The 26,781-nt window shown below is 47.4% G+C and overlaps 1 protein-coding gene across 1 annotated transcript in view; it reads left to right on the forward strand.

Moving 5' to 3' along the window:
* The window catches only part of LOC144268860 (antigen WC1.1-like), a 43,122-nt gene extending 16,794 nt beyond the window's left edge, over positions 1–26,328 (forward strand). Inside the window, exons 3-15 of the mRNA XM_077824142.1 lie at positions 3,394–3,713; positions 3,958–4,267; positions 10,372–10,689; positions 10,769–11,083; positions 13,655–13,969; positions 14,531–14,593; positions 14,669–14,987; positions 15,384–15,577; positions 17,867–17,962; positions 19,435–19,518; positions 24,145–24,234; positions 25,207–25,338; positions 26,180–26,328. Coding sequence (XP_077680268.1) covers positions 3,394–3,713; positions 3,958–4,267; positions 10,372–10,689; positions 10,769–11,083; positions 13,655–13,969; positions 14,531–14,593; positions 14,669–14,987; positions 15,384–15,577; positions 17,867–17,962; positions 19,435–19,518; positions 24,145–24,234; positions 25,207–25,338; positions 26,180–26,328 — 2,705 coding nt within the window. The remainder of the gene's footprint in view (positions 1–3,393; positions 3,714–3,957; positions 4,268–10,371; positions 10,690–10,768; positions 11,084–13,654; positions 13,970–14,530; positions 14,594–14,668; positions 14,988–15,383; positions 15,578–17,866; positions 17,963–19,434; positions 19,519–24,144; positions 24,235–25,206; positions 25,339–26,179) is intronic.
* The last annotated feature ends 453 nt before the right edge of the window (positions 26,329–26,781 follow it).

Raw genomic sequence — 26,781 nt, forward strand, 5'->3', positions numbered from 1 at the left:
CCCAGGGGTCCCCAGCCCAAGGCAGTCTGCATGGTGAGGCTTCCCAAGAGCCACAGACCCTGGGATCCCCAGCAGCAGCTGAGAGAAATTGACATTTTTGTTTTTCTCTTAGCACTGGAGGTGAAACTGACAAGAATGTCAGTGTCACTCAGAATTTGCTGGTGTCCCTGGGAACAAATTTCATGTCGGACACACCATGTGTTGGTCTTTCCAGAACAAATTTGAGGGGATTTCTGGTTCACAGGAAGTTTTGAACTAGCAAAATTTCCTGTGAGCTGGAAATCCTGCGTTTCAGCCAGCTCTTCTCACTGCTCCCCTGTTTAAACCGCCAAGGATCACCTTAGCCTTTTCACATTATCACCCTGGAAGCTCTAGTTCTGTTGCTTGTCCACTATGACCCTGCCTAGACCATGGGAAATATCTATATTGTTATGTATATTATGTGTACTTCTGTTTCTTTTATTGCTGTTTTGCCATTTTTTACCAGGTTCAAACAGTAACTCCTGCTGGAGCTCCCCACATGTCCCAGCAAGGCAGACAATGGCTGCAGAGAACCCAGTCACTGGTGCTTAACTGACAATACGGGTGTCAAGGCCTTTGAACTTTTGCCTCTGACCAAGCTGGGCACCCCTCCCCCGCTAGCTTGGGAGAGGGGAGGGGCCCTTCAAGTGGGAAAATTAAACAAAGAGCTTGGGAACTATGAAAAGGGGAGCCCTGATGAACAGAGAGGGAGAGGCAGGGTCTGCAGGGAAGGAGATTGAAACCCAGTCCCCAGAAGCAGGGGTACCTGGGATAGGTTGGGCCAGCCCAGGTTTCGAGGGAAATGCTGAGGATTACATAAGACATATGCCCGTTGGCCTTTAGTTGCCTTAACACTTTTCTCTCTGGTCACTGTGTTCCTATGGATACAGAAATAATATCACTCTCCTGGACCTGGTACTATTCAATATATTCATTAGTGATTTGGATGATGGAGTAGAGAATAAACTCATAAAATGTGTGGATGACACAAACCTGGGAGGGGTCACAAGCTCTTTGGTGAGAGTATTAGAATTCATAATGACCTTGATACATTGGAGAATTGGTTTGAAATCAGTAAATTAAAATTCAGTAAAGACAAGTACAAAGTATTAGACTTAGGAAGGAAAAATGAAATGCAAACAATCCAAAATGGGGAATAACTGACTAGGCAGCAGTACTGCAGAAAATGTTCTGGGGTTATACTGGATCACAGACTGAAATGGGTGATGCTGTTTTGAAAACAGAAAATGTCATTCTGGCTTTTATAAACAGAATTGTCATATGTAAGACATAGGAGGTAATTGTCCTGCTGTACTCAGCACTAGTGAGGCCTCAGCTGGAGCAGTGTGTCCAGTTTTGGGCTTTCTCTCTACAATGGGTAGGTAGGACAAGAAGTAATCCATTTAGATTGCAGCAAGGGAGAGTCAGGTCAGATATTAGGAAAAACTTTCTAACTATAAGGATAGTTAAGTACTGGAACAAGATAACAAGGGAGGTTGTGGAATCCCTGTTGTGACATTGCACTCCATATGTTTTATGGAAATATGCTTATGAGTGTGAATATGATGTAACTGGAATATGCTTTATGCAAAAGGTCTCATGTAAGGTATCAAAACAGAAGTTATAACCTACTGAATATATTCCTCCTATTTGTATGTATGTATCATTCTTGTATGTGAAGCTAGACATATGAAGTATGACTCTGAGGTCTAATTGTAATTATGCAAAGTGTGGGCCATTAATGGTGGTTTAGAATCTTGATGGCTCCCATTGACTACGACAATTGGTTGTAGATGGTTTATTTACCTGCACGCCTTCCTGTGTACGTGTGGGCCAGCCTGTGGGTAATGAACAATGAGGTCTCACAGGACATCCATCTTAAATCCATCTTAAATCTGGTACTTTTCCATTTAGAAGGAGGGGTAGGGACAAAAGATTCCTACCTAGTGCCAAAGCTATAAAAAGAGGTGGCGCAGGACAGACGGGACTGTCAGTCATGAGAAAACCCCTGTTTTCCACCTCAGATGTCTGGTGGAACTAATAAGGACTGTACAAGGGGTCAGGATTGGGCTCAGACTAGAAAGGAGTCTAGTCTGTGAAAGAAGCTTATTGGAACATCTCTGAGGGTGAGATTTTACCTGTAATCAGTTTCTGAATGTATTAGCCTTAGACTTGCATGTTTTTTATTTATTTTGCTGGATGACTTACTTTGTTCTGTCTGTTATTACTTGAAACCACTTAAATCGTTCTTCTTATTCTTAATAAAATCATTTTTGTTTATTAATAAACCCAGAGTAAGTGATTAATACCTGGGGGAGCAAGCAGCTGTGCATATCTCTCTGTCAGTGTTATAGAGGGTGGACAATTTATGAGTTTACCCTGTATAGGCTTTATACAGAGTAAAACGGATTTATTTGGGATTTGGATCCCACTGGGAACTGGGTGTCTGGATGCTGGAGATAGGTGACCTGCTGAGCAGTTTTTGGTTGAAGTCTGCAGCATTCGGGGTGTGGACCAGATCTGGGTCTGTGTTGCAGCAGGCTAGCATGTCTGGCTCAACAAGGCAGGGTTCTGGAGTCCCAAGCTGGCGGGGAAAATGGGCTCAGAGGTAATTTCAGAATGTGAGGTGACTGTCCCAAGGGGGTGTCTGTGACCGAACCCGTCACACACATCATTGGTGACTTTTAAGAACAAGTTAGACAAACATCTATCAGGGATGGACTAGGTATACAAAACCTGTCTTGGTGTGGGGGGATGGACTAGATGACTTTGTGAGGTTCCTTCCAGTTCTACATTTCTATTTATTCCAAGATTTTATAAGATATTCAGGCCTGATGATTTTTTAAAAAAGTCTATCCCTACTAGATACTGTTTAACATCCTCCTTAGTTACCAACAGACTGCAGAGTGGTTCACCCTCTTCACATACTTTGAATACACATCCTGCTTCTATTCAAAACTGGAAATGTTTATTGAACACTTGTGTCTTATTTGCATCATTATAAACTATTTTACCATCTCCATTTGTAATGGGCTACACCTTTCTTAGGATTTGTTTGTTTGTTTGTCTTTACTCGTAATATAATGAAAACAATGGTCATTATTGTTCCTAGCCCTGCCAACTGTGGAGTTTTCCCTGATAGCTGTAGCTTCCCTTATCAATTTTCTACATCTCAGAACTTCCAATGTATATCGATTGCTATCGAACTCCCCTCTCTCCATTTGTTGTACATTTTTTTTTTAAAAAAATGTCTAATTGCTGCCTGCACTGTCCCACTGCACCAGGACGGGCTTTTGGCCAAAGTTCTAAGGCAGTGGAACACCTAACTCCCTAAGGCTCCTTTGTCATTTTCATCCTTCATTGGCTTTCTAGGACACATTGAGCTCCAGCTGGTTGGAGGGAACAGTGCCTGCTCAGGACGTGTGGAAGTAAGACATGGAGACACCTGGGCTACAATCTGTGATGCACACTTTGATCTCAAAGCTGCCAGTGTTATCTGTAATGGACTAGAGTGTGGAACAGCTCTATCTATCCCAGGAAGAGCTCATTTCCGAGAAGGACATGGACCAATCTGGACTGAGGAATTCCAGTGTGTAGGGAATGAGTCACACCTCGTGTACTGTCCCAGGATATCACACGGAAGTCAGACGTGCTCACATGCAAATGATGCAAGTGTCATATGCTCACGTAAGAATTTGGCACAATGTCTCTAAAATCCCAGTCGTGTGTATTCAAGAGTAGGGTGCAGCAAAAAAAATGATCTCACTCTGTAGGGAGCTGGGATAACAAAGCTGCTATCAGCTTCCAGTAAAACCTAAACAACTCAATATAATGGGAATGGGTTCAATCCCCCCAACTTTCCTTTTCTTTATTATTTAATATAAAATATCTTAAATGCTCCCTCTCTAAACCCCTTCTCCCTTCTCCCCTGGGCACACAGGGTTCCGGCTGGTGAACGGCAGCACAGCGTGCTCAGGGAGGGTGGAGATCCAGGTTCTTGGTGCCTGGGGAACCCTCTGTGACTCACGCTGGGATTTACCAGACGCCAACGTGCTCTGTCGTCAGCTGGACTGCGGATTTGCTGTATCAAACCCAGGAGGAGGGTATTTTGGGAAGGGAACTGGCTCTGTCTGGACAGACACATTTCACTGCAAAGGGACTGAAACCCATTTGGGCCATTGCCCTGTTACTGCCCTGGGGGCCTCTCAGTGCTCACACGACAATGATGCCAGTGTGATTTGCTCAGGTAAGTGCAAGAGAGATGTTGGATTAAGGACACCTGCCCCTCAGTGTGTGGTGCTGCCCAAGAGCAGGGGAACCTCAGGACACAGCAAGGGGAGGGGGAGCTAGATCCTAAAGCTAGATCCTAAAGCACAGAAAATAACAGTAAATGTATTAAAGATAACATTTAAGTCAATGATATCATCAGAAAAGAACAATTGTGACTGGGGAAAGCCCTGGATTCTCCAGTAAAAACATCAGCAACTCTGTCCTCACTCAGGGCAGCGGAGCAGGGGCAGCACTTTGTCCTTCGGGTTACATCAATGTCACCGATTCATTGTCCCCAGCCTTCTCCAATACTAATTAGAGGGGGAGCTGGTAGTGACTCCCCATATGGAGCTTGCTTCACACTTTCTATGATAAAACATTCTCAGCACCTTCTTGAGAAGCTCTCGCACCTTCCTTGATGGCTGGAGCCTTTGCAATTTGGGAAGGGGTCAGTGCTGGGGCCAGGGAGGTGCCTTCTCCTCCTGCAGTGAGATTCCTTCCAGGTTTGGCTGAATTATAAACTGCTGACAATCAGCATTTCCTTTCTCTCACGTGAGTTCCTGGGGGTATTTTTGGTAGCCCACCACAGAGAAAGTAGTGCTTTCACTCACTGAGGTTTTTTTTACTTTTTTCACACCTTTCCAATTGAAAAACTCCAAAGATTTTTTCCCCTGCTTTCTTACACATTTTTACCTTTTTCTAACTTTTTACAGTGGAAGAAAAGATGAGCAGGGGATTGGACTAGATGACCTCCTCAGGTCTCTTCCAGTCCTAATATTCTGATTGTGTGAAAAAATAGAAAGGGGGAGGAAGTGGCAAACCTGTACATCCAAAACCTGGAATGGAAAATTGAATGTTTCATTTACCAAAAGTTGAAATGAATCAATATTTTAGTTAGAGTCCAAACAAAAATTGTCATTCCATTTCCACATCCCAGTATCTCAGATCTGTTTAAAAATTGAAATACTGCACTCAAAATACTTCACAGGAAAAATTTTCGGTTGTTGACCCTCTCTAATATTTAGCTTTTATAAAAATAAATAAACAGCATTATTTAGTTCATTTAGTCAAAGCCAAAGGCACAAGAATTAGAAAATACCAGAATTAAGGTTATCTATATCATGTTAATTCAGTCCCCCACCCTCCCTTCTGCATATACATTATGATACAGTCTAATTGCATCAACATATTCTATTATTCTCACCTCCCCCAGCTCCTGCCTCCTTCAGTGCACAGGGAGGATGGTGCTCAGGGAATGGAGGAGCTGTAGAATATTTCTTTTTATCCTCCTCATTCAACCCGTGACCCAGGGCCTTATTCACTCTACAGACCGTACAAACACTGCACTGAATACAGAATTATTAATTTCTTCATTGGCTTTTCTATTGTGCTCATTACAGTAGTGTGAGAATGCCCCACAAACATTAATGAATTTGTCTTCATAACACCCCAGGAGAGAGCAGACTCTTATGAGGTCCATTTCAAAAGTGACTTAGGCACTTAGAAGCCCAAGAATAACATTTTCAAAAGGCCTAAGTGACTTAGAGACTTAAATCCTATTTTCTCTAGTAACATAGGAGCCCAAGAACCATATAGACTTCTCCCTCTTGCTGCCTAAGTCACTTCTGAAAATGGCACTTAAGCTCCTACATCATTTAGCTGCTTTTGAAAATTGTGCTTACAACGATTAAAGCCCAAATTCCCAACTCACGACTTATTTGGGGTGATTGGGCTGCAACCTGAGACCCTCAGGGCCTGATTCTCCAGAGTACTCACCATTTCTGCAGAGTTTTATGTGTTCAGAGTACTCTCCAGACATTAATAAAGCCTCACCAAACTCCAGGGAAGTAGGTGGGGAAGTATTATTATTAGATCCTGTGACAGGCTGGATCACAGAAACCCCTTGGGGGCTGCCACCTGATGTGCCAAGACTACTTCTGCCCCTGCTTTCCCTGCCAGCTTAGGACTCCAGCACCCTGTCTCGCTGAGCCAGACATGCCAGTCTGCTCCAGCACAGACCCAGCGTCTGAAGCACGTGCCCCAAAGCTGCAGACTTAACTGAAAGCAATTAAGAACTGTTCCCGTCTTTAACACTCAGATGCCCAACTCCCAATGGGGTCCAAACCACAGATAAATCCGTTTTACCTTGTATAAAGCTTATACAGGGCAAACTCGTAAATTGTCCGCCCCCTATAACACTCGGAGAGAGATATGCACAGCTGTTTACCGCCCCCCCCCCAGTATTAATACATACTCTGGGTTAATTAATAAGTAAAATGTGATTTTATTAAATTCAGAAAGTAGGATTTAAGTGGTTCCAAGTAGTAACAGACAGAACAAAGTGAATTACCAAGTAAAATGAAATAAAATACGCAAATCTAAGCCGAATACAGATAAAATCTCACCTTCAGAAATGTTTCAATAAGTTTCTTTCACAGACTGGATGCCTACCTAGTCTGGGCACAATCCTTTCCCTGGAACAGCCGTTGTTCCAGCTCAGGTGGTAGCGAGGGGATTTCTCATGATGGCCGCCCCCTTTGTTCTGTTCCACTCACTTATATATCTTTTGCATAAGGCGGAATCCTTTGTTCCTCTCTGGGTTCCCACCCCTCCTTTTCAATGGAAAAGCACCAGGTTAAAGGTGGATTCGAGTTTAGGTGCCATGATCACATGTCACTGTAAGACTTCATTACCCACTTGCTGGTATACAGGAAGACTGAGAAGTAAAACAGAGCAATCCACAGTCAATTGTCCTGGTTAATGGGAGCCATTAAGATTCCAAACCACCATGAATGGCCCACACTGTGCTTAACTACAATAAGACCTCAGAGTTATATTTCGTATTTCTAGTTTCAGATACACGAGTGATACATTTGTACAAATAGGATGACCACACTAAGTAGATTATAATCTTTGTAATGATACCTTACAAAAGACCTTTTGCATGAAGCATATTTCAGTTACATTATATTCACACTCATCAGCATACTTTCACAAAAGCATACAGAGTACAATGTCACAGCTCCATTTTACAAACGGTAAAACGGAGAAGAAAAGCCAAGTGACTTGCCCAAGGCCACTGAGTGAGTCAGCAGCGGAGACAGGATAAAACTCAGTGTTTTGACTCGCAGCCCTGTGCTCGTTCCACCCGACCTCGCTGCCTGACTGCAGAAGAGTGGAGCAGCCACATCTTGTCTTGAGCCTAGCGGCAGTTGTGAATACTCAGTACTTCTGCAAATCAGACCCCATAAAAACTGGCTTCAGAGACCTGCACAGTATCACCTGTGAAGTCTGCAGCAGAGGCAGGAACAGAACTGAGCTCGACTGAATGACGGTCACTGCTCGAAACAAGAGCATCCTAGTCCTTCCTGCACTCCCCTCCTCGTTCTCCACAGGCCTTCCAGTTTCTAAAGTGAATGAGGCAGGGGTCATACAAGCAACAGCCTAATGCTGCACAACCCCGATTTATCCATCCTGGGCACTGGGAAAATAATTCACGAGAAAATTAATTTTAATGGCCAGCCAACCTGGTTCCCTTGTGCCTAAATGGAGCCCGTCTTATGGGTCTATAGATGCATAGAGTTTTAAGACCCAAACAGGCCATTGTGATCATCTGCTTCTCCTCTCACCATGGGGACCCCTCCTGCTTAATGAAGTTTGAGCTCCCCTCTCTGCCCCATCTTCTCATCCATGTACAGAGTCTCCATAGGGCTTCTTGCCTGGCTGGAACTGGGGTCCTTACAGAGAAACCTACTGCAGAAGCCCTGGATTTCAACCTTCTTCCTAATAATGGACACATAGCTTCCAGGACTGTCCCCCACAGAGCCCAGAGTCTCTGGTGCTGTTCCACACCATGACTAAGCCTATGTGGCCCTGCCCAGAACTCTCAACAGACATCTACTCTCCTCTTTACAACTGATACCTTTGTACCTTGCGGGTAATTCACCTGGCAGTTCTCCTGCTTCTCACAGAGGCTGCTACCGGCATTCCTACCTGAATTCCCTGCAGCCCTGCCCTGCCTCTCCTAACTAGCTACCCAGCCCAGACCCTGGTTCTCGGAGGGAACTCCTCAGCAATTGCTGGAAGGAGAATTCCTTCTAAGGAAAAACACCTGGTCCCTTCCATACGAGCTCCATCTGCCGTGATCCCATCCGGCCTTCCTGCGGAGCTGTGGTACCCAGTTATATCCATGAGCCTCCTCGGAAAGCCCCAGATCTACTCTCTACCCTCACACTACACTAGTGGCATACCTAGGACAGGAAACTTGGGTGGGCCCCAGCTTTCCGGGGTGGGCAGTGACGCGAGGAGCAGAGGAAGGGGTGCAGGAGGAATCCGGTGCCCTGGGAAGGGGGCAGGAGGGAGGGGGGCTCTCCTCCCTCCACCCCTTCCAGCCGAGCCTTACCGCTCAACAGGCACCCAAAGCTGAGGCTGCCCGGGGCACACAGGCTGCAGGGCGTGCCTAGGGTAACCAGATAGGAAATGTGAAAAATTGGACAAGTGGTGGGAGGTAATAGGCGCCTATATAAGAAAAAGCCCCAAATATCAGGACTGTCCCTATAAAATCGGGACATCTGGTCACCTAGGCGTGTATTTTGGGCAAAGTGGGGTCCCACTAGGGCTCAAGCTCTGCTCACCCTTCCCGACCCTGGCTCAGTGTCCGTCAGCCCAGCCACATCCCTTTCCTGCTGGTGCCGGGAGCTGCTGCCCTGGTCTCCGGCCCCAGCACTAGCCCCACCCAGACCTGCCCTCATGAGGCACACCCCCTGTGGGGCTAGTGCTGGGGTCAGAGACCAGGGAAGCAGCGCATGGCGCTGGCAGGAGAAAGATGCGGCCAGACTGACGGACACCGAGCTGGGGGTAGGAGTCCCAGCCTGTGGATTCGGGGGATCCAGCCCTGATTTGGGTGGGCCTGGATGATCACTGGGTGGGCCACAGCCCACCTGTGGCTACACCCCTGCACTACACTAGCTGCATGCAGGCAGTCTCCTGGTCCAGTCTTAGGGTGAACTCCTGGCTCTGTTGAAGTCAATGGAGGTTTTACCATTGCCTTCAGTGGGGCCAGGATTTCACTCTTACCCTTGAAATGTTATTTGGCTACCAAGATCCTTGAGCTGTTTGGATCCAGTGCGCACACACTGCACCTGTCAGGTTGCCATACTAGTACATACTGTACCCGGCACAGCCAGTGGGTGTGCCCTGCACTGACTCTGCTGTTGTCTTTTAACATTGTCAGTCTCTCCTGGCTGCACCTGGGTCTGAACTCGGGGAGTAATTCCTAACTTACCACGCTGATGTCGGACTCTCTGATTCTGAGACACACACAAAGACTGAGATTCACATCCCAAGGGAGTCACAATATTCACCAACAAAGCACGTCCCCTTCCCCACCCCACACACAACCTGCTTCTTGTGCTATGAATTGATCAGCTGGAATCTTACATTGGACTCAGAGATGACACCACACTTCAGGGGACAGCTCCAGTCAGAACCACCAGTTCCGGGAACTATCTAACACTAGGAGCTCCTGCACTGGATCCACGTGAACCAAGAAAGTTGCCACCTACTGAGCAAAGATCAGGGGGAACTAAGGGAATTTACCAACAATAACCTGTTCCTGACCACCGTGAACCCTGCTCTTCCATTGGCCAAACTTCCTGAAGGCAAACTTGGCTAAATCATTCACGTCCCACCTGCTAAGTGCTTGTGCAGACACCGTTCACTGGCTTCCAGGCATTTAAGCCTGGATAAAGTGACTACAAACCTCAGCAGCCATTCCACCACCACACACAGAGACTATTTTCCCAATCAGTAGTCGGCAGGAATTCCCTCGCTCACACATTTAGAGAGTCCGTTGGCAAGCCCTTGTGTATCAGAGTTTTACAATCTTCATAGCACCTTCCACTTATAGATTCATAGGAATAAGTGTCTTCTGACAGAGTTTGTTCCCTTTAACACCGTGACACACTCTGATCACTGGCTTATACCTTCTTTTTGAGAAATAGTCCACAATTTCATGTGCATTATTTCTAATGTATAAGACAGAGTGTTATTCAGTGTGTTTCCCATCTCTCCTGAGCCCAGGTCACTCTGAATCACTCAGACTCCTGAATGGAGAGAGCCGGTGCGACGGGAGAGTTCAGATTTCCCTCCGTGGTGTGTGGGGCAGAGTGTTGGATGACCAGTGGGACATGAACGATGCCAGCGTGGTGTGCAGGGAGCTCCAGTGCGGAGTCGCTGAGAAAGCTTTTATCCTCCCGAACTCTGAGAATGGAACGGGCCCTGTGGGGCTCAGAAGGGTTCAGTGTGCAGGAAATGAGACTCGTCTGACTCTCTGTGACATCTCCACGTCTGAGACAGCCCAGGCAGGAATTGCTGAGGACGTCGGTGTCCTTTGCTCAGGTGATTCATTTCCAAATCTCACAAACATTTTCTGTTCAGCAGGAAAATACATATTAACAGCTGCGATCTATCCCTGCAGGGAGCCGGCCAATCAGACTGGTGAATGGGACAGGTCGCTGTGCCGGGAGAGTGGAGATTTATTACAATGGCAGCTGGGGGACGGTCTGTGATGATTCCTGGGATCTGTCAGACTCCGATGTCATTTGCAAACAACTGGGATGTGGACGTGCTATCAATGCAACTGTCTCTGCTCATTACGGGCAAGGATCCGGGCAGATCTGGCTGGACGATGTGAACTGCTCTGGGAAGGAATCCGATCTCTGGGCGTGTCCTTCCGGGGGCTGGGGCCAGCACAACTGCAGACACAAAGAGGACGCGGGAGTTCTCTGCTCAGGTCTGTTCTGGGAATGCTCACGTGAGTCTGGTTACCAGGGGATTAAATGGAGCGGGCAGATGTTTAAGGAGATTACTGAGAATGACACTCTCCCTGACTGTCTCTGCCTCCCTTTCCCTTGTGTAAGTACCGACCAGGATCACCATTAGAAAGTCCTCAGCTCCCACAGAGAGGTGTTGGAGATATTGCAAGATTTCCCTTAGAATGCTAGAAGGCTGCATCTAAGGTATCTAAAGGAGATTGTATCATGGAAAGCAGTGACTGAAAAGGATGTAGGGTCCTAGTGGAGAAATAACTGAACATGAGCTCCCAGTGCCGTGTGTGGCAAAACGGGCTCAGGCGAAGCTTGGATATATAAACAGGGGAGTAGTGAGTAGGAGTGGGGACTAAATTTTACTGTTGTACATGGTGCTGGTGAGACAGATACTGGAATACTGTGTCCAGTTCTTATGTCCACAAAAATTGGAGCAGAGAAGAGCCACAAAAGTGATCTGATGAATAAAAGCCTTACGGTGAGAGATTTCAGATGCTGAATCTGTTTAGCTTGTCAAAACCATCAAGAGGTAACAGGATTACAGGGCATAAGTCCCTTCACAAGGAGAACATACCACTTACTAAAGGGCTCTTTAATCTAATACAGAAAGGCAGAACAAGAGTTGATGGCTAGAAGCTGAAACCAGACAAATTCAGATCAGAAAAAAGGCCCAGGTTTTTAACAGGGAGGGTGATTAACCATCAGAACAAACTACCGGGGAAATGGTGCGTTCTACATCTCTTGAAGTCTTCCTGTCTAGACTGTATGCCTTTCTGGAAGCTATGCTTAGGTTAAACTCAAGTTTTAGGCTCTATGCAGCTGTTTTACAGAAGGTCAAATTATTTGATCTCATGATCCGTGTCACACTGTCTGGAGAGACTCACGGCACTAAGTGCCCACCTCAGGGCAGATGGTGAGAAAGGCAATACCCCAAACTGCTGGTGTGTTCTATAAGTAGATTTCACCAAGCCAGTAACAGATGTGAACTCCTGGACCAATGTTCCCTCTACTTTTTACATCCATGTGCAGAATGAATTTTGTTCTGTGCACCAGTCTAGAGGTGATGTGTGGTGGGGTTGGGGCTGAGGGGTTCAGAATGTGGGAGGCAGCTCAGGGCTGGGGCAGAGGGTGGCTGTGCACAGGGTGAGGGCTCTGGCTGGGGGTGCGAGCTCTGGGGTGGGGCCAGGAATGAGGAGTTTGTAGTTCTGGCTGCCCTGGGGCTGCAACGGGAAGAGAGGACTCCCCCAAGGCCTCTCTTGCTGCAGCAGCCTGGGGCCAGGGGAGAGGCACCTCTCCCCACTGCGGCAGCTCTGGGGCTGGGGAAGAGGTGCCTCTCTAGTCTAGGCCCCTGTGGCTGCTTGCCTATGCGGCCTTTGATAGCCTTCTGTGCATCCATATGGCCACACAGCTCAGAGGGAACTTAGTCCTGGATCACTGTATCTATCTTACCATGGAGTCACAGACAGTCCCCTTAGACTCTCCAGTCTATTGTCACCCAAACAAACTGGACTTAGGGATAAGTTGTCACTTAACACCGAAAATCACATCACATTCAGGTTTCTTCCAATCCCAAGAGACCAGCCACTTACTCAGATCACTTTGTACCCTGGATCTTACACCAAAGACAATGCCTGAAGCCAATCCTGTCATAAAGTATATACAGGTTTATTCACTAGGAAAAAGAAATAAAAGGGTTGTTTACACGGTTAAAGCAAGCAATCACCTACACACAAATGAGTTACTATTTATATCCTCGGAGTGACAAAGTTGTAGTGATCTGTCAAGTCCAAATGTCCTTCAGCGCTGATCCAGGGGTAACCCCTTGCGGTCTCGGGCTTCAGTTTGGTTTCTTTAGCCCTGTCACAGTTCAAACAGCCAAAAAGATGAAAAATCTTCCCATCTATTATTTTTATTTCCCTCTTCCAGCCTTCAAATCAATGGGATAAGACCTTCTGCATGTACTACATGCAGGGGATGGGCGGCGGGGATCATTCCCGTGCCTGAGTTCACAAGTTCAGAGCAAACATTTTCAGTTATAAAGCAAAACATACATATGTTCTTGTTGCATGGACCACAGACATTACAAGTGAGATTAATGCCTGCAGCAACTAACCAGCATTTCATAAAGTCTAAACACTCAATACATTCTTCCAACACTAATACCTGTTTTCAGCAAAACTAACACACATGTGACCCTGCCTGGTCTCCACCTACGAGATTGTAAGTTCTCAACTAAGGCCTGCAGCCTGGGCAAGAGCTGGCATCTGGCCTGCCAATGTCATAATCCTTCCCGGCCTTCGTCTATTACAATCTGTATGTAGCTGCTGGTAAATGGTGGCCTTCCAGAGACGCCCACTGTATTTCTATGGAGCCTGTAGTGTCTAAAAGAGTCTCTTACTCCTGGAGTGGTTCTCTAGCAGTTGCTCCTGCAGAATGATGCACAGGATCGTTAGCAATTGCCAGGATTTCACTCTTCACACCCCAGTTCATTTCAGAATCAAATGATTTAAATTCCCTTTTTCTGCATTTTCTTCTAGAGTTCACAGATCTGAGGCTGGTGAGCGACAGTGACTGTGCTGGGCGGCTGGAGGTTTTCTACAATGGGACGTGGGGCAGTGTTTGCTCCAATCAGATGTCTGGAGTCACCCCAGCAATTGTCTGCAAACAGCTGAACTGTGGGGACGGAGGGCAGATTGCAAGTGACTTTGAATATGGAGCAGGTTCTGGTCCCAGGTGGCTGGACCACGTTGCATGCAGTGAGCAGCACAGCTCCCTCTGGCAGTGCCCGTCAGAGCCCTGGGTTCCAAACTCATGTGATAACCGAGCAGAAGAGACCCATATTTCTTGCACTGGTAATTCTGAAACTACCTGCATGCGCGTGTGCACACACACGATCGCGATGTGTTTAATTAATTGAAGGGTTAGGAGAGAACTTCTGTTGTTGTTCACGTCTCAGTGTAGGCAGATCTAAATTCTCAACACAAGATACAAACATATTTTCATGATGTTTTATAGGAACAAGCATTTGTCTGACTAACAACAAACATACATACATTCATCTTAAAAGAGACCGGTGTTAGACACTGCGATAAGGTAGTCTGAGAGCCAAGAAAAGTCTCTCCCTAGAGACGGACATTAGGGAGCTCTGTGGTTATTTATCCTTTTGGGATGAATAATCAGAGGTGGGCCCAGGCTGTGCAGTTTGGGTCAGAAATGGAATCCCCCATAAGTCTGGGTGCATGCCGGCCTGTGTGTCTAACAGCTGAATAGCAAATTAGTTAAGTATTAAATGACCCAGAGTTCACATTTCAGTTTATACAGTGCTGAAATTAAGGGGTTAAAATACAGATAAATTCTACTCCCACATCATACACACAACCCAGTGCATTCACCTCAGTTTTTTCTCTCCATAGAAAAAAAACCAAAACCAACTCAGATCCTGTTTGCCGAATGCCCAAACTCTCCAAGCTGCACAGGTATCTCTGTTTCTCACTGTCTCCCTCTTAGTCCCTAAGTTGTCCCAGTAACATGTGAGGTTTCTGCATTTCTAGACCAGGACAAGTTACGCGTCATGGGAGGAGAGGACAGATGCTCGGGGAGAGTGGAGGTTTGGTACCGTGGCTCCTGGGGAACAGTTTGTGATGACTCCTGGGACATGGCGGATGCTAACGTTGTGTGTAAACAACTGGGCTGTGGATCTGCTGTATCTGCCCCGGGCGAGGCTGCATTCGGCGAGGGGACTCGTCCCATCTGGGTGGAGACGTTGAATTGCAGAGGGACAGAGTCATCTCTCTGGGACTGTCCTGCCAAGCCCTGGGGTGAAAGCAACTGTGGTCATAAGGAAGATGCTGCCGTGAATTGCTCAGGTGAGTGACAGGAGATGTTTCTGCTACATGCTGTAATATTCAGGGAGAAGGATGGTTTAGCCCACCCATCCCCTTTGGTCCCAGGCCAGGCCCTCCCATCTCCTGTGTGCTGGAGCATCCTGGATGTTGAGGGGTGGAACCTTTGTGGGGTCAGACCGGCTCAGGCACCAGCCCACATAGCCCCTGCATTCATCATAGGCCCCGCTGTGCTGGTTTGTTATGAGAGTCCTCATTGCTGCACAGAGCACAAGGGACTTGGGCCCTAAATCACTAACAAACAGCCCCAGTGCTGCTGTGAGGGAGTTTGTGGAGGTGACAGCTGGAGACAACCAGGGACTCTCAGAGGTGAGGATCCCCCCGGGAACAAACAAGTCACCTCCCCCTTGCTACAGGTTCATAGGCTCCCACGACTCTCACAGGCTAATCTCTCCCTGTCGCTTGTTCATTTCCATCCAGCTCCCCCGCGCCGCCCTGCGACCGACAGTGGGAGAGTCACGGTGCCCGTGGTCATCAGCATTATCCTGGGGGCCCTGCTCTGCCTGGTCTTAATCATCCTGGGTGCGCAGGTGCAAAGTGCCAGGGCACAGCGCAGAGGTGGGTCCTGATTGGTGTCACTGTGTGAAATGTTTCTGCAATAGCAAGGGGGCTGCAGGGTGTCAGGGTGAGGGGAGATACCAGGCTGGGTGGGGTGGCCAAGGGTGCCTGTTAACGCCTCTCTCTTTTAGTATTTCATTAACTGTCTGGCAGTGGAACAGCCCAGCCATGAAATCTAGAGATGATACTGGCTAGGGACCTTTACAGTTTCAGAGAAACGGCATCTGTATCCCCCCGCCCACCCTCCAGTGATCCACTCCAGGAATGCCTACTCAGGCCTCCTGCTGTCACGTGTCTCTGGGTGGGAACCCCCTGTCCCATCTCATTGCGGCCAGGGGGTTTTAAGACTGCACAGCCCCCTGCCTTCCACTGTGATACCCCCAGCAAACCAGTCTGCCTACAGGCCAGCCCCCATGCTGTGCTTTCTCCCCAAGGGCTATGAGCAGGGCATTGCCAGCAGTTACAAGTTACCACCCAGCTCTCTCTCAGCAGATTACAGCTTATTCCTAGGATAAAAGTGTCACAGAGAAAACATTAAAGCAATAAAAATTCCTCCACACTTGCTGAACATACCAGAATTCACCCATCTTCCTCATGGGCAGCCTGGTAGACCAACATCCCTCCAACGATTCAGTGTTGGGATCCCTATGAACAGAAGGTCCTGCCCATTTGCAGAATCAAAATGAAGGCCCTGAGTCTTTTTAAACTCAGCCTTTCATATCAGAAGCCCCCCTTTGTCTCTTGGTCTCTGGTAACCCAGTTTGAACCAGTCTGTATAAACCACCCTGAAGGTTTTTACCTTTCTGGAGTTGTTTACAATCTCAGTGATTTACCTTAATCATCCACCCCCCCACCCCCCGCCCCCCAGACACACACACTCAGTGTTTTTTCTTCCTGGAGGAGCTGTGGTAACCCTCCGAAATGCAGTAGAACATAAACCATTCATAGCTTTAATACAGTGATTCCCAAAGATACTGCCTGGAGCTGCAGTATCTGCCACAGGGAGGGGATCTGAATATCATGAGGAGAGACATCATGGAAAAGGGACCTAGAGAAATTGGAAATATTGTCAAGGAAAAAAAGTGTATAAAAATAGAGCTGTGGTAAATAGTTGTGAAGAGAGTGATCCAGTAGAAAAGACAATCTTAGGAAGGAAAAGTGTGGGAAAGGAGCATTTTACTGTCTTGTACTCAAAGCTGGCACTTGTAGGGGATTTTACATCTATAACACACTTTATACAAACATTAGCTACCAGCTCCTTGGCAAGAAGATAGAGGATGGGACTACCATCAACATACATGTAACAGTCACAGCTTTGCAGTAAGACAATGACTATAATCAGATCTCATGCTTCACGGCTTCAGCCAGTCTCCTGCAGGGGTCAGGAAGGAATTCTGGGAAGACCCATCTTTGTGTTTTGTTTTGCTTCGTTTTGTTTCTTGCCCTCCTCTGAAGCATCAGGCATTAGCTACAGAGGGATATGTGTCACTGAATGGGCTGGAACAGTCCTCTGAGGTGATACACAGAAACCTCTTTCAAAGATAGGTGGGTGGTGTGTCTTTTCCACATGTTCAGGGTCAAACCAATTGTCAGATTTGGGGTCAGGAAGAAATTTCCCCCCAGGTCAGATTGGCAAAAAGGGACCTTGGGGGATTTTCCTCTTCCTCTGAAGCATGGAGCGTGGATCACCTGCCAGGATTATCAAGGCATCTCTCAAGTAATCAGTTCCCTGCCACTGTGGGGCCCTTGGGCATTGGTGGTACCTTACTCGCTCCTGCTTTCTGCCTGTGGCACACAATAGTTTATTCTCCTGAGGACTGAAATGCTTTACTCTAAGTGCATCTTTGGGCTCAAACCTAGGAGTATCTGGGTGAAATGCAGTGGCCTGTATTATACAGGAGGTCAGACTAGATGTTCTAATGGTCCCTTCTGGCCTTAAACTCGATGAAAAAAAAGAGGTTCTCACCATTTTGCAGATAAACACCTGCGTGGAGGAAGAATTATTTAAGCTGCTCCAAAGGGGAATAGCCAGAAATAATGAGATGAGACTAAAAAACATTTAAGATGAATGTGAGGAAGATTCCTGACAGCGAATTAGCCCCGGGAAGCACCATCAAAGGGCTGTTGTGGAAAGAAACCCTGTCACCTGGCTCATTTAAATTCCAGCACTGGGAATGTGCGGAAGGGTTCAGGCTCACACTGGGTCCATGGGGAGAGGCTGGATGATCCCATAGTATTTCCCATCTCTGGTTTCAATGACCCTGTGCAAACCCTGCCCTTTGTTTTCAGGCTCCAGAAGACCCTTGGATCCCTTCTCTGAGGCTGTGTACGAGGAGATTGATTATAATCTGATGAGAAAAAAGCAGGAGATGTTCAGTCGCTCAGGTGTGTGGGTCTCACTCTTAACAGGGAGCAGCTATCTAATGCCCTGTCCATCTGAGGCCCTGACCCAGAGTTAAATCACTACAGCTTCAGCCCTGTGAGCTTGTCACTGGAGCTGGGCACAAGTCTCCGTTATGAAATGTTTTGGTGAAAAATGCAGATTCAGAGGCACCGAAACATTTCACAAATTCCTGTCAATTTCACCCAATTGTTCCAAATACACACAGAATGATTCATTTCATTTCGACACTTTCTAAAGAAAGCATTTTGTTTTTTTCAATTAGATATTACTTTTCCATTAGAAATTTCCTTTAATATTATCGGAATGAAAACAAATAAACAAAAATTAACAAATGTCCAAAAGAACACCAAATGGTTTCATTCAACCTTAAACTTTTTTTTTACTTTTGCATTTCCCAAAAATTGCCAAAAAAAAGTCATTTTTGGCTCAACTCAAAACAATCTTATGTTTTGCTTTTTCCCCGTAATGGTCAGAAAACCAAACCATCTGGTTTTTTTACCAAGCTCTAGCTGTGGGAGCTGGGTCTGTGGTGAGACCAGAAGTTACTCATGTAGACTGAGAGAGATGGGTTTCCTTCCCACCGTACACTGAGTGTCCCAGTTCTAGGGACAATTAATTTCCCATCTGCCCGTCCTGCAGCCTTGGCGTGTAACCAGTGAGGGGTCAGGAAAGCGACTCTCTGGGGCAGGCTAAACTATCATTTGAAAACTTCTTTGGAGCACTGGAGCAGGGGATGTTCTTTGCCCCCCTCCCACCGCAGCCACTGGTCTGTTGTGTCAGCTCCCTCCTGCCCCTGGAGCAGAGAGATCAGCCCAGGAGAGCCCCATGAGTTTGAATCCCAGCCCTTTTATCCTTTGTGCCATTTTGTCTCAATGTCTGATGGGAACATCCTGCCCAAGGGCTCTGCTGTGGTGGAGCTCTGAGAACATGCTCAGGGCATCTCCCAGCACCATTGCCAAGATGGTTACAGTGAATAACAAAAAGAAAAGGGGTGCTTGTGGCACCTTAGAGACGAACAAATTTATGAATCACAGACTCTGCTTTGGGCCTTTCTTGGTTTAATCTGGAAACACCACGGAGAGCTGATCGACTGATTCATGGGGGAGGTGGGTATTTACCCTTAAGAAGGAGGAGTTCCCTCTGTGGCTGAGGAGGCCAGGAGAATTGTGGAACTTCCCTGGACCAGCAGCCAGAGACGGGCCTTTCACTCACCACAGCATCCTTCAGGTCAGATTGTATCATCCCCTCAGTCACATTTACCACAATAACATGGAGATTTCTCTTGGGGAGTCTGTGTCAGGCTCTCACTACTCGGAGTTGCTGTGAGTCACCATGTCCTGTAGAGGAAGGTATAGACTGAGACTGGATATCCTGCTCCAGGCCCCAGATGTGTTCCCAGTCCCACAGTTGTGCTGTTTTCACTGTGATGAATTTCTGGTTCTCGTCTCTCCAGTCTCCTATTCAGATGATTCAGTGACGAAGCTGCAGTATTACACCGGGGACAGCGAGGGGGAAAATGATGCTGGATCAGAACAAGGTAATGGGGGAGGGGCAGACTCAGGCCAAGAGACCCAAATCTGGGCAGAGAAATGAATTTCTATCACACTTTCTGCAATCGCAGCCACTTCCCCTCACACGGTTCCCATTTTACACAGTCGGGTCTCATCCCATTGAACAGGATTTCTGTCAGAATCTCAGGACGGGAACATGTGACCATCTCCTGAGCACACTGAGTGGCTCCCAGTGACCTCCCCAGGTGAGGAGCTGGAGGAGACGGGTCAGTCTGTTTGGGTGGAGGCGTCAGTGCCCAGCAGGGCTAGTCTCTTGTCCCCAAGAGAGAGAGGAATCAATCATAGAATCATAGAATATCAGGGTTGGAAGGCACCCCAGGAGGTCATCTAGTCCAACCTCCTGCTCAAAGCAGGACCAATCCTCAACTAAATCATCCCAGCCAGGGCTTTGTCAAGCCTGACCTTAAAAACTTTGAAGGAAGGAGATTCCACCACCTCCCTAGGTAACGCATTCCAGTGTTTCACCACCCTCCTAGTGAAAAAGTTTTTCCTAATATCCAACCTAAACCTCCCCCACTGCAACTTGAGACCATTACTCCTTGTTCTGTCATCAGCTACCACTGAGAACAGTCTAGATCCATCCTCTTTGGAACCCCCTTTCAGGTAGTTGAAAGCAGCTATCAAATCCTCCCTCATTCTTCTCTTCCGCAGACTAAACAAGCCCAGTTCCCTCAACCTCTCCTCATAAGTTATGTGTTCCAGTCCCCTAATCATTTTTGTTGCCCTCCTCTGGACTCTTTCCAATTTTTCTACATCCTTCTTGTAGTGTGGGGCCCAAAACTGGACACAGTACTCCAGATGAGGCCTCACCAATGTCGAATAGACGGGAACAATCACGTCTCTTGATCTGCTGGCAATGCCCCTACGTATACATCCCAAAATACCATTGGCCTTCTTGGCAACAAGGGCACACTGTTAACTCATATCCAGCTTCTCGTCCACTGTAACCCCTAGGTCCTTTTCTGCAGAACTGCTGCTGAGCCATTCGGTCCCTAGTCTGTAGCGGTGCATGGGATTCTTCCGTCCTAAGTCATAGAATCATAGAATCATAGAATATCAGGGTTGGAAGGGACCCCTGAAGGTCATCTAGTCCAACCCCCTGCTCGAAGCAGGACCAATTCCCAGTTAAATCATCCCAGCCAGGGCTTTGTCAAGCCTGACCTTAAAAACTTCCCAGGAAGGAGATTCCACCACCTCCCTAGACAACGCATTCCAGTGTTTCACCACCCTCTTAGTGAAAAAGTTTTTCCTAATATCCAATCTAAACCTCCCCCACTGCAACTTGAGGCCATTACTCCTCGTTCTGTCATCTGCTACCATTGAGAACAGTCTAGAGCCATCCTCTTTGGAACCCCCTTTCACGTAGTTGAAAGCAGCTATCAAATCCCCCCTCATTCTTCTCTTCTGCAGGCTAAACAATCCCAGCTCCCTCAGCCTCTCCTCATAAGTCATGTGTTCTAGACCCCTAATCATTTTTGTTGCCCTTCGCTGGACTCTCTCCAATTTATCCACATCCTTCTTGTAGTGTGGGGCCCAAAACTGGACACAGTACTCCAGATGAGGCCTCACCAATGTCGAATAGAGGGGGACGATCACGTCCCTCGATCTGCTCGCTATGCCCTTACTTATACATCCCAAAATGCCATTGGCCTTCTTGGCAACAAGGGCACACTGCTGACTCATATCCAGCTTCTCATCCACTGTCACCCCTAGGTCCTTTTCCGCAGAACTGCTGCCTAGCCATTCGGTCCCTAGTCTGTAGCGGTGCATTGGATTCTTCCGTCCTAAGTGCAGGACCCTGCACTTATCCTTATTGAACCTCATCAGATTTCTTTTGGCCCAATCCTCCAATTTGTCTAGGTCCTTCTGTATCCTATCCCTCCCCTCCAGCGTATCTACCACTCCTCCCAGTTTAGTATCGTCCGCAAATTTGCTGAGAGTGGAATCCACACCATCCTCCAGATCATTTATGAAGATATTGAACAAAACCGAACTCTGCACTTGTCCTTGTTGAACCTCATCAGATTTCTTTTGGCCCAATCCTCTAATTTGTCTAGGGCCCTCTGTATCCTATCCCTACCCTCCAGCGTATCTACCTCTCCTTCCAGTTTAGTGTCATCTGCAAACTTGCTGAGGGTGCAATCCACACCATCCTCCAGATCATTTATGAAGATATTGAACAAAACCGGCCCCAGGGCCGACCCTTGGGGCACTCCACTTGATACCGGCTGCCAACTAGACATGGAGCCATTGATCACTACCCGTTGAGCCCATTAATCTAGCCAACTTTCTATCCACCTTATAGTCCATTCGTCCAGCCCATACTTCTTTAACTTGATGGCAAGAATACTGTGGGAGACTGTGTCAAAAGCTTTGCTAAAGTCAAGGAACAACACGTCCACTGCTTTCCCCTCATCCACAGAGCCAGTTATCTCATCATACAAGGCAATTAGATTAGTCAGGCCTGACTTGCCCTTGGTGAATCCATGCTGACTGTTCCTGATCACTTTCCTCTCCTCTAAGTGCTTCAGAATTGATTCCTTGAGGACCTGCTGCATGATTTTTCCAGGGACTGAGGTGAGGCTGACTGGCCTGTAGTTAGTTCCCAGGATCCTCCTTCTTCCCTTTTTTAAAGATGGGCACTACATTAGCCTTTTTCCAGTCGTCCAGGACTTCCCCCGATCGCCATGAGTTTTCAAAGATAATGGCCAATGGCTCTGCAATCACATCTGCCAACTCCTTTTGCACTCTCGGATGCAGTGGATACTTGTGCTCATCCAGCTTTTCTAAATAGTTCCGAACCACTTATTTCTCCACAGAGGGCTGGTCACCTCCTCCCCATGCTATGCTGCCCAGTGCAGTAGTCTGGGAGCTGACCTTGTTCGTGAAGACAGAGGCAAAAAAAGCATTGAGTATGTTAGCTTTTTCCACATCCTCTGTCACTAGGTTGCCTCCCTCATTCAGTAAGGGGCCCACACTTTCCTTGACTTTCTTCTTGTTGCTAACATACCTGAAGAAATTCTTCTTGTTACTCTTAACATCTCTTGCTTGCTGCAACTCCAGGTGTGATTTGGCCTTCCTGATTTCACTCCTGCATCCCCGAGCAATGATTTTATACTCTTCCCTGGTCATTTGTCCAATCTTCCACTTCTTGTAAGCTTCTTTTTTGTGTTTAAGATCAGCAAGGATTTCACTGTTAAGCCAAGCTGGTCGCCTGCCATATTTACTATTCTTTCTACACATCGGGATGGTTTGTCCCTGTAACCTCAGTAAGGATTCTTTAAAATACAGCCAGCTCTCCTGGACTCCTTTCCCCCTCATGTTATTCTCCCAGGGGATCCTGCCCATCAGTTCCCGGAGGGAGTCAAAGTCTGCTTTTCTGAAGTCCAGGGTCCGTATTCTGCTGCTCTCCTTTCTTCCCTGTGTCAGGATCCTGAACTTGACCATCTCATGGTCACTGCCTCCCAGGTTCCCATCCACTTTAGCTTCCCCTACTAATTCTTCCCAGTTTGTGAGCAGCAGGTCAAGAAGAGCTCTGCCCCTAGTTGGTTCCTCCAGCACTTGCACCAGGAAATTGTCCCCTCCCCTTTCCAAAAATTTCCTGGATTGTCTGTGCACCGCTATATTGCTCTCCCAGCAGAGATCAGGGTGATTGAAGTCTCCCATGAGAACCAGGGCCTGTGATCTAGTAACTTCCGTGAGTTGCTGAAAGAAAGCCTCGTCCACCTCATCCCCCTGGTCCGGTGGTCTATAGCAGATTCCCACCACGACACAACCCTTGTTGCTCACATAAGATTGTCCTATGTTATAATTACAGATGGGCTCAGCCCAACTCACTGATCCAAACCCACCAGAACTTTGTGGGAGGGGGGATTTGCAGATTCTGACCCCAGCTTCGGATCTCAGTTTTGGGGCTGGCACCTGTCGCTATAACAGGCTGAAGCAAAATCCTGAACCTGAACTTCCCGGCCTGGCCCCATCTCTAATTATAAACAGGGCGGCATTTCTACCCCAGCTGCTCTCAAAAGAGTTCATGATTTGGGCCCTGTGGGAGTTTGACCTGGGGCTGGGTGGGGGAGACACTGAGCAGATGATCCAGTTCTGCTGAGAAGCTGGAGCGCTGCCAAGCTGAGCCCTGGGCTGCCTGAAAGGCTAATGGAGAGCAGGAGCTCACAAAGGATCAGGCCAGTGATCTCCCAGTGGGAGCTTTAATTCCTACAGAGGAGAGGTTCCCCCTCCCCAGTGAAACAGGAAAATTCAAACCTGTCTGCAGAGATCAGCTGGATTCACACAGGCCGGCTCTGGCCTGGCAGTGCCTGTGTTCCAACCTGTTATCTCAGCACAACCCAGATCCTGCTCCCACTGAAATACATAAAAGAGCTGCTGTTGGATTCTGCAGGGACAGGATTGGCCCCTTGTTATTTCTGGGACTCCTGTTTTACTGTAGTTCTCTGACTTGTGCCCTTCTCAGCATGGGCCCCCTGCAACTTCCCCTCTCACATGCCATGATACACAGCTCTAGTTAGAAGGGCCACTTGCACTGAAGAGACGCTGCTGGTGCCATGGGCTGAGTGTGGTGTTTGCTGTTCCAGAGGGAGTTTCCCCAGGGGGGTCTCAGTTGGATTACGATAACACGGAGGAGCCTGACTTGAACGACGTCCCCCAGACTCCAGATGGCCGAGGTGAGCAATGAATCCACCTCTTGGAAGCAACATTACCATGACGAAAATCTAACTGTATTTCCCAGTAGGGACAATAGTGGTTTGTTAAGAAAACCAGGAAGTTCACCCACCAGTATTGTCTATTGGCATAACGCTGGGGGCGCTGACCAGGTGCATGACAAGAGCTGTGTGGAGGCCCAGGGGTAGGGAAGCATGTGATATCCTAGGTCATGACAGAGACCCATTGCAGGGATGGAAGGAGCAGTTCGCTCAGCAGCTGTCCATGCTGTACTTGACTCAGGTCACTGCCTTGTGACCCTCACTGCCAGGAGCACGAGGGTTCCTCACTATTTATAAAGACAACCCAAATCAGAGATCTCTACAGTACAGCAATGTTTCCTGCAAGCCTCTGGCAAGCAGCTAATGCAGCTTATATACATCTGTGTCAGACACGCTGGGACAGGGGGTGGGTGGGACATGGAGATTTTAAACCCAAGGGCCCATGTCCCACCCTTATTAGCTGGCTCAGCTCCCAGTGGTGTCAGCACGTTGGAGACTGATGGCAGTTTATGGGGTAAACTTTATCAGGAGAACACATTGAAAAGACATTTTTAAGATAATGTCAAGTTTAGGAAGCCGGGAACAAATTCTGGGCAATTCCAAGTCATTTACATTTGTAATTATTATAATAGCATGCCTTGTGGAGCAATGCCTCTGGACTAGATCCCAGTCACCTCTTTCTATAACTCCCCCTCTGCCTCGTCATCTGGGAGCTCTAGGATCCACTCAACCAGCAATTGAAATGTATCCGATAAATGTGATACGTGAAATCCCCCAGTCTAAGGGTTCCAGAGGAAGGCTCCTCTTCCCATCCTGAGGGTGGAAGTGCTGAGAGATCCCCAGGGACCAGTGAGGCTGGTGCATCTGTCACTTGTAGTTTATTTCTATCTTCACTGTGACTATTCTCTTAATTACTTCACATCTTCACATCAGATGCCCCTGCGCTGCCAGGGGATGGTTATGATGATGCCAGAGAAGTGTCTGACCCTGAAGGTGACACTGGCTTGGGGCAGAATGATGAGGAAGGCACTGAGGCGAGTGAGAGGAACGGGGATTCACAAAGAGGTGAGTTTGCAGTTCACACTGTCTCTGCAGAGTGGGAGGGCTGGAAATGTGAGGTACGCAGCAAGGGAACAAACCCGGCCAACCCAGTGCCTGTGAGAAAAACTCTCCTTCTCTCTTCTTTTCATTCCCTCAAAGCAGAGGCTTCAGTGCCTGCAATGGTGACAGGAAAAATGGGGTCCTTGCTGTATGATATTTCATGGTCAAACCAGCAAGATCCCTCAATCTGTAGGTTCAAATCCTTGTGTGGCTGCCACACCCTGGATTACTGGATTGCTACCAATTTACTGCGCGTGTATCTTTTGGGCAGAATCTTATAAACCAAAGTTCTGTTAATGCTGCGCAAATATTAAAGTGCTTGTGACGCTTCCTGTAAAATTCGGGCATTTGCCCATTATCCTTGGCCAATATCTCCCCTCCCCTCCCCATTGTGTCATCAGCAGAGACACCACCAGCCACCCCAGAGGAGGTGCAGTGGTGATGAAATGTGCATTGCTTCGTACTTGATAAGAATTATGTGTTCATGTTTGTTGTTAGGGCAGAGTGAATTATACAATGTCCTTAACGAAGAGCTCCTTGCTCGTAAGTGATTGGGTTTTGTACATGAAGTGACAGGTAAATACAGTTGTCACTTGGCACCTTTAAATGGTCTGGAAACCAAGGGTTTTACTTCCAAAATACGTACAGAGGTGATGGATTAAAACTTGTCATGGACCCAATCAGAAGAACGAAGAGGGAACATTTTCTAACCCATACTGCGGAGTGCGCTCCACCCTTGCTATGCAGCCAGACCTCGCTATAAAATGGATCCACTGACTGTATGTGTCTCCCTTGGTATTTTCAGGTTGGAATCTGCACTCACTAAGGAATGAAGGTGTTTCTGGGATGGAGAAGGAAACCCTGTTCCTGCCTCCTGGAGACACAACTTACGATGATGTGGGACACGGTGACTCTGGGAGATCAGTATCAGAACAATGTGATTGGACAAAATAACCTTGTGATGATGGAAAAGATTTGCCTTTTTCTCTGAGAAATGTTTCCTTTGGCCTGATGCCCAGAGACAGACCCTGCCTGGTAGATAGACAAAGCAGGTATTTTTTTAGAATTTGTGAGAAGTTGCAGGAAATTCAATGGCGAGTAGGAAAAGATTCACAAATTTCCTCTGTATAACTTCCCACTGATTGGCCAGGATGGACTTTTCCTGCTTTTTTATCCCTGTAATTTCTTCAGCTTCATTTTGTGCCTTTTTCTTATTAAATCCTTTCTGAAAGTCTTCCCCATAGTGGAAGTTTTTCTTGCCAGATGAATTGTGCAGTTTCCAGTGTTCATGATAGGGAGAGGCTGAGATTGAACAAACCAAGAGACAAGGGTGTGCCACCAGTGGGTATGGCCGGCTGTTTGATGGGAGGTGAGTTTACACTGAATGTTCCGTCAGGCATGTGGTAA

The sequence above is a fragment of the Eretmochelys imbricata genome, chromosome 1 (assembly GCF_965152235.1).
Source record: "Eretmochelys imbricata isolate rEreImb1 chromosome 1, rEreImb1.hap1, whole genome shotgun sequence".
Taxonomy (NCBI): domain Eukaryota; kingdom Metazoa; phylum Chordata; order Testudines; family Cheloniidae; genus Eretmochelys; species Eretmochelys imbricata.